Below are 17,505 nucleotides of genomic sequence, written 5' to 3' on the forward strand. Positions count from 1 at the left end.
TAATGTTACAAGCCAGACTGTTGATTTGATAGCAGAGGCACATTGTGTTGAAAGTCGAAGTAATATCAATATAGTAAATGATCAAGATTATTCTATTTCTAATGAAGTTGTTGATTTCACTTTCGATTGCATCTATGATTTAGAACCTTTGGGTTTTGAAAAGCATTCGGTAAAAGATGATGAACCTTATAAAGGTTTTGAATCTCAAAATCCCTTAGAAGAAATTAATTTGGGGACTTCTGATGATGTTCGAATCACTTACATTTGTAAAGGTGTTGCTGAACCTTTTCGAACTGAATTTTTCATCTTTTACATGAGTTCAAAGATTGCTTTTCTTGGGATTATCATGAGATGCCTGGTCTCGATTGTTCACTTGTGGAACATCGATTAGCATTAAAACCGAATGCTAGACCTGTGAAGCAAACTCCAAGATGTTTTGCTCCGAAAATTAATGAAAAAATTAAAGAAGAAATAGAACGCTTGATTAAAGCAAAATTCATTTGAACTGCACGCTATGTTGAATGGGTTTCGGATATTGTACCTGTGATGAAGAAAAACGGGAAGTTAAGAGTATGCATTGATTTTCGAGATTTGAATAATGCTACTCCAAAAAATGAATACTTTATGCCAATTGCAGATATGTTAATCAATTCTACAGCGGGAAATGAAATTTTAAGTTTTATGGATGGTTATTCAGGATATAACCAAATCTTCATTGCAGAATATGATGTGTCCAAAACTACCTTTCGTTGTGCCGGAGCATTAGGCACTTATGAATGGGTGGTTATGCCTTTCGGTTTGAAAATGCTGGTGCAATATATCAGCGAGCAATGTATGCTATATTCCATGAGCTTATTGGAAAATTTATGGAGGTGTATATCGATGATGTCATGGCTAAATCTGTTTCAGTGACTCAGCACATTGGTCACTTAAGAAAGGCCTTTGTGACCATGAGGAAGAAGGGATTAAAAATGAATCCTTTAAAATGTGCTTTTGGTGTGTCAGCTGGAAATTTTTTAGGTTTTGTTGTTCATAAAAATGGGATTGCAATTCATAAAAATAAAGCAGATGCAATACTAGCATTGTCTGCACCCAAATCAAAAAAAGAAGTGCAATCCTTCTTAGGGAAGGTGAATTATCTTCGAAGGTTTATTTCGAATCTTTCTAATCGAACTCGAGTATTTGCACCTTTGGTAAAATTAAAGAATGACTTACAATTCGAATGGACGAATGAGCATTAAGTAACATTCGATTCAATTAAGGATTATTTGTCTAAAGCTTCGATTATGGCGAATGTTCGTTCACATGAGCCCTTGAAATTATACATTACAACGTCTGAAAACACAATTGGGTGTATGTTAGCCCAAGATGATGAGAACAGGCATGAGCGGGCCATTTATTACATTAGTCGAGTTCTAATTGATATCGAAACAAGGTATTCCCTGATAGAGAAATTGTGTTTATCTTTATACTATGCCTGTATGAAATTAAAGTGTTATATGGTGGCTAAATTGGTGAAAGTTATAGCACAAACTGATCTCATCAAATATATGCTAAGTTTCCCTATGTTACGAGGACGTTTAGGAAAATGGATGTTAACTTTGACAGAATTTGATTTACAATATGTCCCAGCCAAAGCTAAGAAATGTCAGGTCATTGTAGAGTTTCTTGTTGATAATTTGAATAATTTGAATGACCAAGGGGGCAAATATAATGGATATTGAAATCAATTATTGGAAGTTGTATTTTGATGGATCGAAGCACAAAAATGGTGCAGGAGTAGGAATTCTTATTGTTTCACCGGAAGGAATTCCATCAGAATTTTTATTCGAGTTAAAATATCATTGCTCGAATAATATGGCAAAGTATGAAGCTTTGATTTTGGGTCTAGAAATATTGATTAGTAAGGGGGCTTTGGAAGTGCAAATACTAGGGGATTCTTAGTTAGTTCTAAAGCAGTAATCAAAGGAGTTTAAATGTAATAATGAGAGGTTGCAAAAGTATTTAACAACTGCATGGGAGTTGTTAACCTCCTTTCGAAAAGTTTCTTTGGTTAAAATCCCCAGGATCCATAATGAAATTGCTAACGAATTAGCCCAGATTGCTTCGAAATATAGAATCGGTCCAGAAACTCTTAAAAAATTGGCTAGTATCCATCAAATTTTAGTGCCTGCAGATGAAAGAGAGGCTTTGTGTATAGATGAATGGGAAGATAATGATTGGAGAAAACCTATTGCTGAATATTTAAAGAATCCCAGTATTTCGATTGAAAGGAAAATAAAATTGCAGGCGATGAATTTTGTCTTGATGGCTGATGAGTTATATAAGAAAGGGATCGATGGGAATTTGTCGAGATGTTTAAGCTAAGATGATCAAAATATTGCTATGGGCGAAGTCCATAATGGGATGTGTGGTGTCCATCAGGCTGGAAAGAAGATAAAGTGGGTGTTATATCGCAATCATGTGTATTGGCCATCTATGATAAAAGATTGTATCGATTATACAAAGGCATGTCAAGAATGCTAGAAACATGGTTCGATATAGTAGATTCCAGCATCTGAGTTGCATTCGATAATAAAACCATGACCATTTAGAGGTTGGGCTTTAGATTTGATTAGGTTGATCCACACTCCTTCATCAAAACAGCACAAGTTTATCTTGGTAGCAATTGATTATTTCACAAAGTGGGTTAAAGCAATTCCCCTAATGGAAGTTGGTCAAAATGAGATAATAGACTTTATTGAGGAATATATAATTCATCAATTCGGAATTCCTCAGACATTGAGTGCTAATCAGGGGACCATGTTTAGTGGCCAGCGTATTAAAAATTTTGTGGCTTCGAGGAATATTAATATGGTTACTTCAACTCCTTATTATGCACAGGCTAACGGGCAAGTTGAAGCAGCGAATAAAATCCTGATAAATTTGATTAAAAACCATATCGGGAATAAACCTCAAACATGGCATGAAACTTTAAGCCATATATTATGGGCTTATCGAAATTCACCAAGGTGGTCAACAGGTACTTTGCCCTATAAATTGGTTTATGGCCATGATGCAGTGCTACCATTATAAATTAATTTAAATACTTTGAGGATATCAAAGCAAAATGATTTGCTAGTTGATGATTATTGGAATGCAATGTTTGATGAGTTGAATGAACTAGATTCAGAGCGAATATTGGCACTTGAAAATATGATTCGTCAAAAGAAAAGTGTTGCTCGAAGTTATAATCGTCAAATAAGGGAGAAATCTTTTAGTGTAGGCAAGTTGGTTTTAAAAGTTATTTTGCCGATGGAAAAGAAATCGAAATTTCTTGGCAAATGGTCCCATATTTGGGGAGGCCCTTTTCAAGTAATAGGGTTGTATTCTGGAAATGCATATCAAATCAAGGATATCGAATCAGGAAAAATAATTAACTTGGTTAACGGAAAGTACTTGAAGCAATATTTTTTTTGGCTAAATTAAAGATAAACATGCATGAGTCTAAAAAAGATGAAAACCATTACAAAATAATTGAAGCCTGAAGTAAAAAAATTCAAGATACCAAGTGTTTTGCTAAGTCTGAGCATAGCTTTATCCCTTTGTTGTCCAAAGTTGAAAGTGCCTCAGCCTACTTGAACTTATCAAATTGGACTTTCTCAAGTTGTTTCTCGTATTCTTCTCGCTTAGTCTCAATCGTAACAATCTCTTGGATGAGATGTTGTTGTTCCTGTTGAGCAGTGGTCAGAGGTTTGGCTATATCAGCTCGTCTTTGGCGTATTTTGGCAAGCTTTTCATTGATAGGGGCTAATTCTGTTTCAAGTCTTGCTTCTTCCTTGTCATAAAAAGCTTGAATAGAAATAGCTTGAGAGATTCTTAAATCGAATTCTTCACGGGAAAATTTGATTGGTTGAAGGGTTGTAGTGCAACTTTCCACTTCAGTTTTGATTTTAGCTTCTTCGCTTTCGATCTCTTGGAGCTTGTTGTGGGAAGCTACGCTGTCATTGGTAAGTTGTTTGAATTGTTGGATTATGGCAGAATATGGAGTAAAAGCCGGGAGTTCAAAGGCAAAATTTAGAAGATCAGATAGAAGCTGGTTGAGAATTGCATCATTGAGCCATGCAGCAGGTGGATGATCCAAGAGTTTAAGAAGTGAACGAAGTTGTTCTCGAGTACCAATACTCAACTCGAATGAAGGTCTAGATGTAGAAGGTCTTAGAAGTGTTGGCACAGGTACGAGCACTTCGTCCTCCTGGATAACTTAGTTTAAGACAGAAATCAGGTTGGCCAAAGTAGCATTTAGAGGTGTGGTAGAAGCACCCGAATTTCCAAACCTTTGTCCAGGGGGAGTTTGAAACTTAGCTTGTTGAGGGGACTGAAGAATCCTTGAGGAGTTTCTAAGACTTTGGATCGAGGAGAGTCCAAATTAGAAGTCTCAGCAACTCTAGAGACAGAATCGGAGTTTGGAGCTACTTGGTTTTCAGTAGAAAGTGCAGCGTGGTTGTTTGGTGAGGTTGGCTCAAATATCTGAGTCTGTGTTGGAGAATGCTATGAAGAATCTTTTTTCAAATCAACCACCTGTGTTACACGGGGAGGTGGAAAGGCAGTTTGAAGTGGTTGAGTGGACCCTGTAACTTGGATTGAATTGTGGGATGTAAAGTGTCCTTGATCTTGATGCTATTGTAGAAGTGGTTGATTATATGCTAAAGGAGATATGATTGAGTGAGCAGCAATGGTGAGCTAATATGAAAGGTACACATTTATAAGTTAAGATTTATTCTAACTCAAATGAGATATATGTAGAAATGATCATGTTACCTGAATGAGTCTTGGCTTCTGAATCAATTGAGGACCAGGATCTGAATCAGCTTTATCCTCTGATTGAGGGGAAGCAGAAAGGATATTCCGAATGGTTTGTTCACTTCCATCAGAGCTCTCACTCGATGGTTGCAACCGTAACTGATAAAAACTCAAAATTAAGAGTTATTGAGTAAATGCAATTTTTAGAATATTTCGAGTTAAGGCGCATAGATACGAATAGAAATGGTTACCTTTCTGGAGGTCTTGGTGGGAGTCCTTCGACTTTTCTGGAAGAGTAAACAATCAAGCCATACAGGACCACAATTTCGACGCATAAAATGAGTGAAATTGAGGTTGTCATTGTAAAAATCTTTACAGGAATGGAAGAGACAAAAAATGGCCCAAAATCGGTCTTCATCCGATTGTGTATCTGAAAAATTGGGCTTGTAATCAGCCAATCGAAAACCTTCGATATGCTGTTTATTAGTAGCGCCACTTCTAGGTTTTGTCATAAATTTTTCGAAAATGGCATTAAGCCATAATTGGAGAAGCCAGAGAGGGCCTCTTGTACTGATTATGCTATTGTCTCGGAGACAATGAACAAATTGACTAAGCTCTTCGAAAATATGCCCTAGAAGAAGTTTGGCCAAATTAAGAGCTTTCCCTTCATGAAGCAGAGCAGCCAAGAAAAGAAAAAGTTTCGACATCTGAACGCTTTGAGAACAGAAAATGATTGCATTCAACCAATAGAACAGGAAAGCTACATGCTCATCATCTATAACATCAGTGCCCTCTGCACCCATGTTGTGAGCAATGAAATCACTATAAGAATTGGTTAAGACAATATTGTACTGGCGCTCGGACTGCATATCAGAAGTATAGTCTGGAGAATTTATCGGAAGCTCTAACTAAAATTTTATAGTTGACTCATAACTAAAACTTTTTAAATTTGATTGACTTTAATTTAAATTTAAATTAAAATCAATTAAATTTGAAATTTAAAAGGATTGATGTCTGCAATTTTGTGAATACTATTCATTGGAGTAAGTAGATTGGTTTTGAATATATGTAAAGAAAGGGATTGATGTACTTTAAATTGTGGTGCTTTACATCTCTCATAACTTATACTTTTATAGTTGACTCATAACTAAAATTTTTTAAATTTGATTGACTTTAATTTAAATTTAAATTAAAATCAATAAAATTTAAAATTTAAAAAATAACAACTTAAGTAAAATAACCAAACAAATAAAATAATTTAAAATTTTAAAAATAACAACCTAAACTTAAAATTTGAAAATAACAACTTAAGCAAATAATAATTTATAATTTATAAATATAAATTTTAAAATTTCTAGTGACGACACGTCAGCAAATGAACTCCCAGACTCAACGTATGAGCGCCACGTCAGCAAATGAGCTCTCCATTTGTATTACTATAAAGATAAAGAAAAAGATAAAGATTTGTATTACTATAAAGATAAAGATAAAGATAAAGATAAAGATTATTTTACATTTTGTTATGAATATTAAAGAAAAAAAAAAAGAGAAAGAAGAAAAAGGTTTGGTAAAATGAGATTGCGTGACAGCATGAGTGACCACATTCCTTATTAGAGAAGATGGTCGGTGGTGGAAAGAAACATTGACCGAGACCAGTTTGAGAGATCGAAACCCATTCTTGTGTTGTGTGTGTGATTTCCCCAATTCAATTCCAATCAACTGTTGCGGTGACCGGGATCAGATGACGTCAGCTACGGCTATGGCTGCTACTGTCTCTCACATTCACCCTCAGCTCTCTTGCTCCACCGCCCTTCACTCTCACCGCACCCGCACCCTCCAACTGCTCCGGCGATCCCACCTTCCATCTCCTTCCGTTCGCTCCAAGGTCTCACTCTCTCTCTCTCTCTCTCTCTCTCTTCTCTAACTCTATTCAACATCTATCAATTTCAAATTCTTAGGTTTTTTCTTTTTAAAGGAGATAGATAGCTAGCTGAGTTTCAGAGTTTTGCTCGAATTGCATGCAAATGTCTTTAGATTTTGTGCATTTTGTTCTTTGTCAGTAATGTCCATAGATTCAAATCAAGTTACTCAGATCTAAAGTAAGGCTTCCCGAAATCATAGCTTGCCTAGCTGAATTCTTGCGTCAAGAATATATAATATTTTAATCGATTCTCCTTAAGTAGCAATTAAAGGATAATTGCCATTTTTGTCTGATTAAATGGAGAATTCACCTTTTTACGTTTGGAGGGTTCATGGATTAGTTCATCACTATATTTAGTGTTGAAGATGTTCCTTCCTAATGGAACTACTGCCTTACGATTTGTTCGATTATATTCGAGCTCTGGTCTTTGCTTATAGGTATTGTTTCGCTGAACTTAGCGGAAATCATAGTGAATCTATATGCTTGAATTGAATATATGCCGCTCCTGTCCTTTGAGATTGTGAGGGATGGTGCTAGACTTTTATAGTAAGTTATAATTTAGAAACATGTTTGCATTGCATAAGTAATGTATTTTTGCTAAATGAAAATATGCTAGAGCAATTGTTTGGTATTGATACTAAAACAGAAAGCATATCTCATATAGTTATCAATTGTTATGAGTCTGGAGAGGCATGGCACAGATACTTCCGATTCTGATACCAAAACTACACTAAGTTATGCAGCTGATGCAAAAGAAAACCATGATGCTGAAAAGATAAGCTCTGAAGAGGCAGCAATGGAAGGCATCAGTCAACAGAAAGGCACTGCGAAAATTCACGATTTTTGTTTAGGCATTCCCTTTGGTAAGTTTCATTGTTTGATATTTCGCTTGTTTGGTGACTTTATTGTTAAACTATGTTTGCTTTTGTGGTGGTGGTGGATACAACTTTTGCTTAATTGCACTTTAGCCCAACTAGTTATCGGTGTGTACCACTTATTAGATTTTTATTGATGAACTTATGAGTGTAACATGTATTATATCAAATGTAGTTTATTGTTTAAATGCAAATATGTAATATTTTTATCTTTGTCTTTTGTTTTAGGTGGATTTATTCTAACTGCAGGGATTATTGGATTCCTTTTTTCACGGAGCACCGCAACACTCACCAGTGGTGTGCTCTTTGGCGGTGCTTTACTATTCCTCAGCACCCTCAGCTTGAAGGTCTGGAGGAAAGGAAAATCAAGTTTACTGTTTATTCTAGCACAAGCAGGTATAGGACTTTGTCATTTTCAAGACGTCATTATTCATTGCTCTTGGAAATAAAAGAAAAGAAACTTAAGATCGTGCAGCTTGGTGATGTCCAATTATCAATTAGATAATTGTTAGTTCATCTCTTGACATGTTGCTTCCTTATTTTGCAGCATTGGCAGGAATCCTTATGTGGAAGAACTTTCAGAGCTACTCATTGGTAGTAAACTTATTTTGACAAATTCAATTTTGACAAAGTCAGCTCTTATCTTGTGCCTATTTTTCCATAGTAAACTTATTTTCCCTTTTCTTGATGCAGGCAAAGAAAATATTTCCATCTGGCTTCAGTGCTATTTTAAGGTACCTCAAGCTGTGGCTTCTTATCTATTAATTTTCACTTTTGTCTGTGAAACTGCTAATTTTCCTTTTAGCCTTTTCGTTGCGACTTGCGAAATTATGCCTATTTTGTTTAGACTATTTATGCATGCATGCAATTTTTGTTTTCAGTTCTGCAATGCTCTGTTTTTATTTGTATGTGCTTATTTCTGGAGGAAACCCACCACCTAAGAAATTGAAGCCATCTGCCAGCGTCGCATGATGAGATAATGAAGGTTTTGTTACCCTATGTGATGTGGGACATATGGTTGTTTTGCTGCAAATTGAAGTAAGATTGTAAGCTAGTTTGATTAACTCACTTGTGAAAGTAGATCAGCAAAGAGGTGCCGATTCGATTATTGCTTTGAATTCCAAGGCACTTATTGGATTCTATATCAAAAAATGAAATTTGATGAACTAAAAACCCATCTGCAATTTATACTCAACATAGATACTAAGTTACATATGCATCTAGCATGAAATTTGGACCCGAGATAGGAAATGGATAAACAGTGAGGGAAAATTCAGTCAACATGTTAGTGATCATGTATTGATTACAACCCATTTATATGATTCTCTTGTCTCATATATGGTATAACATTCTTAAAGAATGCTTGAAAATTTAAACATGACTAGGTCATGTCAGTGAGGATTTGATTCCCATTGGTCACACACTAGGATGATGAAGTACATCTTCTATCTAATTTGCTGTCTTGTATGCTAAGATGCTGCTTTATAATGGAAAGGAATGCTGAATAACACCTGAGCTTTTAGAAAGGATACCCAACATTTCTTAATATACAAAGTAAATCAACCACAATTCCACAAAAAATGCAAGTCTATAACAAAGCACCACATTCCAATGACATACCACATGTCCAAAAGTGTCTGATAGACACAAGATCAAATAACAGAATCAAACTGGTTTTACAGTTAATGCAATCAACCAACTAAAATAAAATGCATATCCCTAGGATTAGAAGAATTCCAAAATGCGAGCCAATACAGAAAGATGCATGGAACTTGAAGGTTTGAAGCTACAATATCAACCTAGTTTTTCAAGTATCAAACTAATATGGATTTCATATGTTTGTAATTAAACTCTTGGTCCAATTGCCTCAGAATGGTTTTGTAAGCATGCTAATTCAACGTACCTATTACACCTTTCAAATAGCTTAACATTTGTTCTACATAATTGATTTTAGGAAAAACAACTATTTGTATTTATGAATTTTACACACACTAACAAAGTACTCATCAAATATAGATTCCGTACAACAAAAGTATCTAAATCCTAATTTTTTGTTGACTTTTTAATAAAATTTCTAAATCACCCCACCCTTTATCTTCAACTTCAACCTCACCACCACTTTTTCTCCAAATCCCAAACTTTCATAACAATACCACCCCTACCACCTTTGGAACTCTACCCTCTTCTACATCTAACACTCTCAATCCTTCGTTGCCTCTAACACTCCCAATCCTTCGTTGCCTACTCCTTTCACTCCCAATCCTCTACTGCAGCCCTTCAAAACGGCTTTTTGTTGTTACACAAACCTCCCGAAGATGACATCATTGTCAAATTGAACGCCGTTGTTGAAGGCTCGGCCTCTCCAGCGCAGCTCATGCTTCTGCAACCGTCGTTCCCTTCTGATAACCTCATCACGGTTTTCGAAACTCTCGAAGTTAATGCAAAAGGCATATCATACGACTCCACTATCCAGCGCGGCTCATGCTTCCGCAACCGTCGTTCCCTTCTGATAACCTCATCACGTTTTTCAAAACTCTCGAAGTCAATGCAAAAGGCATATCACACGACTCCACTATCGTGATTTGTTTTCTCGGCATAATTTGCTTCTTCAATTTTGACGACTGTCCTAGCGCGGCCGCTGCCTCTCCTCTCGCATGATTGCACTTGACTTGAAGAGGAAACATGTGAGTCAACAAAATCTTCATTTCTGAAGCAGGCCATGAAACCAAAAGAGATATGCAGCAGCAACAAAAAATGCAAAATGTACGTAGGTCTCAACTTGTTACGGAAGCAAAAAAATATGCATAAGCAGCTGTAAGAATATCAAGGACTTCATCTGAACCACGAAATCGCTTGTCTCCAATTCCCTTTTCCACGATTGGTCCTTCTTCCTTCATGGTGATTATTAAGAGCACGAAAAGAATTTTCATTAGCTATGGAAACAACACCAATCTCAACTCGAATTTGCCGCATCTCCATGGGAAATAAGAGGGAATTCGATCAGAGGAGAGACGCGGGGGAGGAGAAAGAGAATGGGAGACCTTGTAATGGTGAACAATCAAAGAGGGGTGTTTGGACTACAATAATAAAGTGTCATCTCTCACTATTGATTTTATAGGTTGGACCAATAATAAATATGAAAGAGAAACTATTTAAGAGTAGAAGATCACATTTTACTCTCTAAAGTAAAATTCAAACTTTAGAGGATCCAAATCCGAACATTGGGGCTTACATAATAATCTAGCCAGGTGGAAGGGTGCACTAAAGTTGCGTTTGGCTGTTCTAATCCATTAGGACATGACACGGTGACATATGTCTATTATTTATAAAATAGTATTTTGCCAAAATGTTAAAACAAATTTTTATAATTGTCTCTTTCAAATTTTTAAAATTTTTCTTTCTACTCTCATTATTTTGATCACCAACAATTTCTTCCTTATTAGATGTCAAATTGGTTTTTAATGAGAAATGTTTTTATGTCTTTTTGTTAGTTTCTTATCAAATATACTATATATTTGAGATTAAAAGAAAGGTAGAGAGAAAATAAAGGGAGACAGACAAAGAATAAAAGAGAGAAAATGATTGATAGTTAAGGAGTTTTTATAGGAAACTATTTTATAGTATGCTCTTTTGTTATTTATAGAAGTTAGGAAACTATATAAATGAGTGAAATCAAAATGTATTCAATTCAATTAAAATTAAAGGAATTTACATCCATACCAATTATTCATTTTCGTTTTTTTTCTCTTTAATAATTATATAACGAGTGTATTATTGTGAGTAATGTTCAATTTTATATTACTTTCGAGTAAATACCCAAAATGGTCCCTGAATTTCAAATCGCTATTCAATTTAGTCCTCGACTTTTTAAAATGACCAATTAAATCCCTGAAATTCGAAAAACTGCATCTCCGTTAGTCCCTTGCAGAAGTGTCGTCTAAACGTTGATGATGTGGCATTCCAGTTGTATGCTGATGTGTACCAAACTTGAATTTGATTCAAATTGGTACCTGAAATTGCTTAATAATATCCAAATTAGTCCATTTTCAATTATAAAACCCTAATCCCCAAATTATTGTCTTCTCTTCTTCGATCTCTCTGCTGTCTTCTTCTCTTCTTTGTCCTCTCCGTTATCTTCTTCTCTTCTTCAACCTCTCCACTATCTTTCAGTTCATCTTATTTTCTCGTCTGCATGAGTGATGATGGGTGGGGGGGGGGGGGAGAGAAGGCAAAGTAGCTCAAGTAGGAACAACTTTGTAGGGAGACCTTATGGCAGCAAAAGAATGTGCAACAGGGGAGGTAAGAATGCCGTTTTCTATAATTGCAGACTTCGAATGGTGATGAAATACTCAACGACGACAGAGAATCTTAGTAGACTATTTTATGGTTGTCCAAACTATGAGGTAAGGTTATGGCTCTAAAGAAAATGTTAAGATAGTTTCGCTTTGAGTTTGGATTCACCTGCATTTTTTACTTTGTAGTATGGAATCCATTGTAATTTTTTCTGTTGGGTTGATGGAGGTGAAGAACCAATTTGTGCAACACCCATTTCACAAAAAATTTTGCATGAGTTCAATTGAAAAATGACAAATTTAGAAAGTGATATTAAGACCTTGAAGATGATGATAATGGTTACCTTCTTAAAAGTGGAAAATATATTTTAACTTAATGGACGAACCTGCAAGGATACATATAATTTAAATTTGTGTTGAATTTAAAATTAATCCAACCGCATTAACTTGTAATTAAAATAGTTTTTAGGTAAGTGTACTGATGTTGTAGTTCAGGATGAATATGAACTGGAAGATAGTGGAGAGGACAAAGAAGAAAAGAAGACAGCAGAGAGATCGAAGAAAAGAAGACAATAATTTGGAGATTAGGGTTTTATAATTGAAAATGGACTAATTTGAATATTATTAAGCAATTTCAGGTACCAATTTAAATCAAATTCAACTTTGGTACACATCGGCATACAGCTGGAATGCCACATCAGCAACATTTTGACGGCACTTCTGCAAGGGACTAACGGAGATGCACTTTTTCGAATTTCAGGAATTTAATTGGTCATTTTAAAAAGTCGAGGACTAAATTGAATAGCGATTTAAAATTTTAAGGACCATTTTTGGCATTTACTCTATTACTTTCTATTTATTAGAAGTCAAAATTCCGCTGTAGACTCAACAATTGGTATCAAGAGCCAACGTTATATTATTCATTATTTGAGTGGTTTAAATTCAACTTTGAATATAATGGCTTCTACTAGTAGTAATGTCAAAGTAGAAAAATATGAAATCGAGAAGTTCAATGGAAAAAATGATTTTTTCTATTGGAGGATGCAGATGAAAAATCTGCTTATATCACAAAAGTTACACAAGACATTAGCGGAAAAAGAGAAAAAGTCGGAAGGAATGAAAGATGAGGATTGGAAAGAATTAGATCTTGAGGCACGGGCTGCAATAATCTTATGTCTTGAGAGGGATGTTGCTTTCTTGGTGAACGAAGAAACAACTGCAGCAGGCGTCTGGACAAAGTTAGAGAGTAAATTCATGACAAAGACTCTAACTAACAGATGAAGGAAGGCACCTCAATCCGAGAATATATCAATAAGTTTGATAGGATCATATCAAACTTAAAGGATATAGATGTGAAGGTTGATGATGAAGACCAGGCACTCATATTGTTACTTTTATTACCGAAATCCTATGAAAATCTGGTGCAGACATTGATGCTGGTGGGTGATACTCTGACCATGGATGAGACGAGTGCATCACTTTTAGCGGATGATCTACGTAAAGTTGCTACAAGTGTAATGTCATCTTCAAATGGAAGAGAGTATAATGATCAAGCACAAGGATTTGCGGCTAGAGGAAGGACTAATGAAAGAGGAAAAGGTAATAAGCGTGGAAAGTCTAGGCCAAAATCTAGACCTCACGCGGAGAGAACATGCTTTAAATGTGGTGAGGTTGGACATTTCAAAGGAAATTGTCGAAATAAGAAGATAACTTTCAAGAAACAGAACAACGACAACCCAAAAGAAAAGCAAGAAGCAAGCTACGTCTCAAATGATGAGGAGGATTGTTACTCTGTAACAGAACAATCTTATAAAATCTCCGTTAAGTGGATTCTTGATTCAGGAGCCTTTCACCATATGTGTCCAAATAGGAAGTGGTTTACTACTTATGAAAGCATAAATAGTGGCACCGTTTTAATGGGCAATGATCATGCTTGTAAAACTGTAGAGTTGGGTACTATAAGAATCAAGAAGCATGATGGAGGAGTAAGAACCTTAAAGGATGTGAGGTATATTCCAGACTTGCAAAAAAATCTTATCTCCATAGGTTTGTTGGAGAAAAATGGCTGCAAAATAGTTGCAAAAAATGGGGTACTAAAAGTTGTCCGTGGTACTTTGGTAGTGATGAAGGGAGTTCGTCACGGTAATCTTTATTCTCATTTGGGGACAGCAGTCACAGGTGAGTTAGCAGTTGGAATCGGTAGAAGTAGAGATCAAACAAACTGCACAAGAATATGGCACATGCGGCTTGGACATATGTCAGAGAAAGGTCTATCATTGCTTTGTGGACAAGGTTTGCTGAAGAATATGAAGAAACCACAAATAGAATTTTGTAAGCATTGTGTGTATGGAAAGGCACATAGGATGAAGTTTTCTACAAGCAAGCGTAAGAGCAGAGGGTTGTTAGACTACGTGCATACTGATGTTTGGGGCCCGGCTAAAGTTACTTCTAAGGGTGGTTCCAAGTATTTTGTTACTTTTATTGATGATTATTCCAGGTATGTTTGGATTTACTTCCTCAAACATAAAAATGAGGCATTCGATACTTTTAAACGGTGGAGAGCAATGGTTGAAAACCGAACAGGTAGGAAGCTGAAAACTCTACGATCTGATAATGGCACAGAGTACACGGATGGGGCTTTCAAGGAGTTCTGTGACCGAGAAGGCATTACAAGACACTGGACAGTTAGAGAAACACCACAACAGAAGGGAGTCACAGAATGATTGAATCATACGCTACTTGAGAAGGTAAGGTGTATGCGCTCTGATTCTAGGTTAGGCAGAGAATAGTGGGCAGAATCGGTTGCTACAACTTGCTACATAGTGAATCAATCCTCACATTCTTTTGTAGATGGAGACACACCTTATAAGGTGTGGTCTGGGGAAAATGCAGATTACGAGAAACTCAGAGTCTTTGGATGCACAGCCTATTATCATGTCAAAGATAATAAGCTTGAGCTAAGAAGGCAATCTTTTTGGGGTATCCAAGAGGGGTTCAATACTATCGCCTTTGGAGTGTAAATGATTCTAAATTTGTAATTAGCAGGGATGTTACCTTTGATGAACAATCTATGGTAGCTTTGTCTAAAGATATGGTGCCAGATGATGGTGATGTGGAAAAACTTCAAATACTCAAGTGGTGGAGATAGAGTCTAAATACCAACAAATAGATTCTAGTAATGTTCAGGTGGAGCATCCTAATGCTACTCGAGATGACGCAGAGGATGAATTTGATCATGAAAAAATTTAGCGAGAAAATGCACATGCATTACAACAGTAGCAGCAGGATTCTTTGGCATCTACTAGGCCAAAGAAGAATTATAAATTTGTTCAAAAGTTCGGGCCAGACAAGCCTTTGAGACATTATGGACAGGTAAACTTGGTAGATTATGCACTCTCAATGGAGGATGATGAGCCGGTCACCTTCAAACATGCTATCAAAGACAGATAGAGAGAGTTGGTTGGTTGCTATGGAGGAAGAGATCCAATCTCTTCATAAGAACAAGACATGGGATGTGGTCGCATTGCCCGTGGGAAAGACTGCAATTGGTTGTAAGTGGGTGTATAAAAGAAAAGAAGATCCTACTAAGTCAGATGGTACAAGATTCAAAGCTAGGTTAGTAGCAAAGGAATTTGCACAGAAAGAAGGTGTTGATTACAATGAGATATTTTCTCCTGTGGTGAAATATACTTCCATACGGGTGCTTTTACGTCTTGTCGCTCATGGTGATCTTGAGTTGGAACAACTAGACGTGAAGATTACATTCTTGCACGGTGACTTAGAGGAAGAAATCTACATGTATCAACCTGAGGGTTTCAAGATTGAGGGTAAAGAAAGTCAGGTATGTCGCTTGAGGGAATCGCTATATAGATTGAAACAATCTCCTCGGCAATGGTATAAGCAATTTGAATCCTTTATATTAAAACAAAATTTTTCCAGAAATAATTATGATTGTTGTGTATACATTCGTACGCTTCCTAGAGGTGATTATATCTATCTTCTATTGTATGTGGATGACATGCTTATTACCTCTAAGAGCAAGGTAGAGATAGATATGTTAAAGTTTCAACTTGGTAAAGAATTTGAAACAAAAGACTTATGTGCTGCATGGAAAATATTAAGCATGGAAATTAAAAGAGAGAGATCAAGCCAAAAATTGTTCTTGAGCCAAAGAGGATACATTGAGCGCGTCATTGAAATGTTTGAAATGAAAAATGCTAAATCGGTGGTAACGTCGTTGGCTCCACATTTTAGGCTCTCTGGTAAACAATCTCCCACAACAGCAGAGGATAAGGCTTACATGGAAAATGTACCTTATACTAGTGCAGTCGGTAGCCTAATGTATGCTATGGTGTGTACACGCCCAGATATTTCACAGGCAGTCAGTGTTGTTAGCAGGTTCATGGCAAACCCAGGTAAGGCACACTGGGAAGCAGTCAAGTGGATATTAAGATACTTGAAAGGTACCATTAACACATGTTTATGTTTTAGTGGAAAATCATGTCAAATCAGCGGTTTTGTTGATTCTGATTATGCTGGTGATCTAGATAGAAGGCGTTCTACGATTGGTTATGTATATAAAATACAAGGTGCTCCAGTTAGTTGGCGATCGATGTTACAAGCTACAGTGGCACTATCTACTACAGAAGTTGAGTACATGGCAATAGCAGAAGGGGTGAAAAAAGCATTGTGGCTAAGGGGTCTTCTAGATGATTTGGGGTTGAAGCAAGATTGCGTGAATCTGAGTTGTGATAGTCAAAGTGCAATTCATTTGGCTAAAAATCAGGTTCATCATGCTCATACCAAGCATATTGATGTAATATATCACTTCGTGCGCGATGTTATAGAGAAAGGTAACATTTCTATACACAGATGAAAACCCTGCTGATATGTTGAATAAAGTAGTGTCAGGAAACAAGTTCCAACACTGTTTGGAATTGCTCAATATTGCTTCATGTTAGGCATTACATGGAGAAATAGAGGAACTACGATTGGTTTGATCCTAAACAAGGGTACGTAGGAAGTCATTGTAAAAATGATACAACCGGATATAAATACCACACTTTGATCATCCAAAATTTGAGTAGATTTCAAATTGTGAACGATGTGGAGAATTGTGAGAATAAAAGAAAGGCATAGAGAAAACAAAGGGAGGCAGACAAAGGATGGAAGAAAGAAAATGGTTGATAGTTAAGGAGCTTTTATAAGAAACTATTTTATAGTATGCTCTGTTATTATTTATAAAAGTTAGAAAACTATATAAATGAGTGAAATCAAAATGTATTCAATTAAATTAAAATCAAAGGAATTCACATCCATAGTAATTATTCATTTTCTTTCTTTTTTTTTTTTAATAATTATATAACGAGTGTATTATTATAAGTAATGTTCAATTTTATATTACTTTCTATTTATTAGAAGTCAAAATTTTACTGCAGACTCAACAATATATATTTACGTGTATTTATATCTATGTAAATATATGTCTTTATATCTGTGTCTTTATTATTCAGAGACAATAAACAAACATAGCATCAAATTATTAGCAAAACTATATTGCTTTGAAGAGGACCTGTAAATTCAATGCATTCCACATCATTTGGACTCAAATAGTCAATATAATGGAGCGTCTTGA

The 17,505-nt window shown here is 35.9% G+C and overlaps 1 protein-coding gene across 1 annotated transcript; it reads left to right on the top strand.

Annotated features, from left to right (window-relative positions):
- Positions 1-6,376: 6,376 nt before the first annotated feature.
- On the top strand, positions 6,377-9,472 carry LOC130933013 (protein FATTY ACID EXPORT 1, chloroplastic). Its single transcript, XM_057862501.1, has 6 exons — positions 6,377-6,667; positions 7,368-7,566; positions 7,807-7,974; positions 8,126-8,172; positions 8,272-8,312; positions 8,460-9,472. The coding sequence occupies exons 1-6, from the start codon at positions 6,524-6,526 to the stop codon at positions 8,548-8,550; spliced, it is 690 nt and encodes a 229-aa protein (XP_057718484.1). The 5' UTR covers positions 6,377-6,523; the 3' UTR covers positions 8,551-9,472.
- The last annotated feature ends 8,033 nt before the right edge of the window (positions 9,473-17,505 follow it).

The sequence above is a fragment of the Arachis stenosperma genome, chromosome 6, assembly GCF_014773155.1.
Source record: "Arachis stenosperma cultivar V10309 chromosome 6, arast.V10309.gnm1.PFL2, whole genome shotgun sequence".
Taxonomy (NCBI): domain Eukaryota; kingdom Viridiplantae; phylum Streptophyta; class Magnoliopsida; order Fabales; family Fabaceae; genus Arachis; species Arachis stenosperma.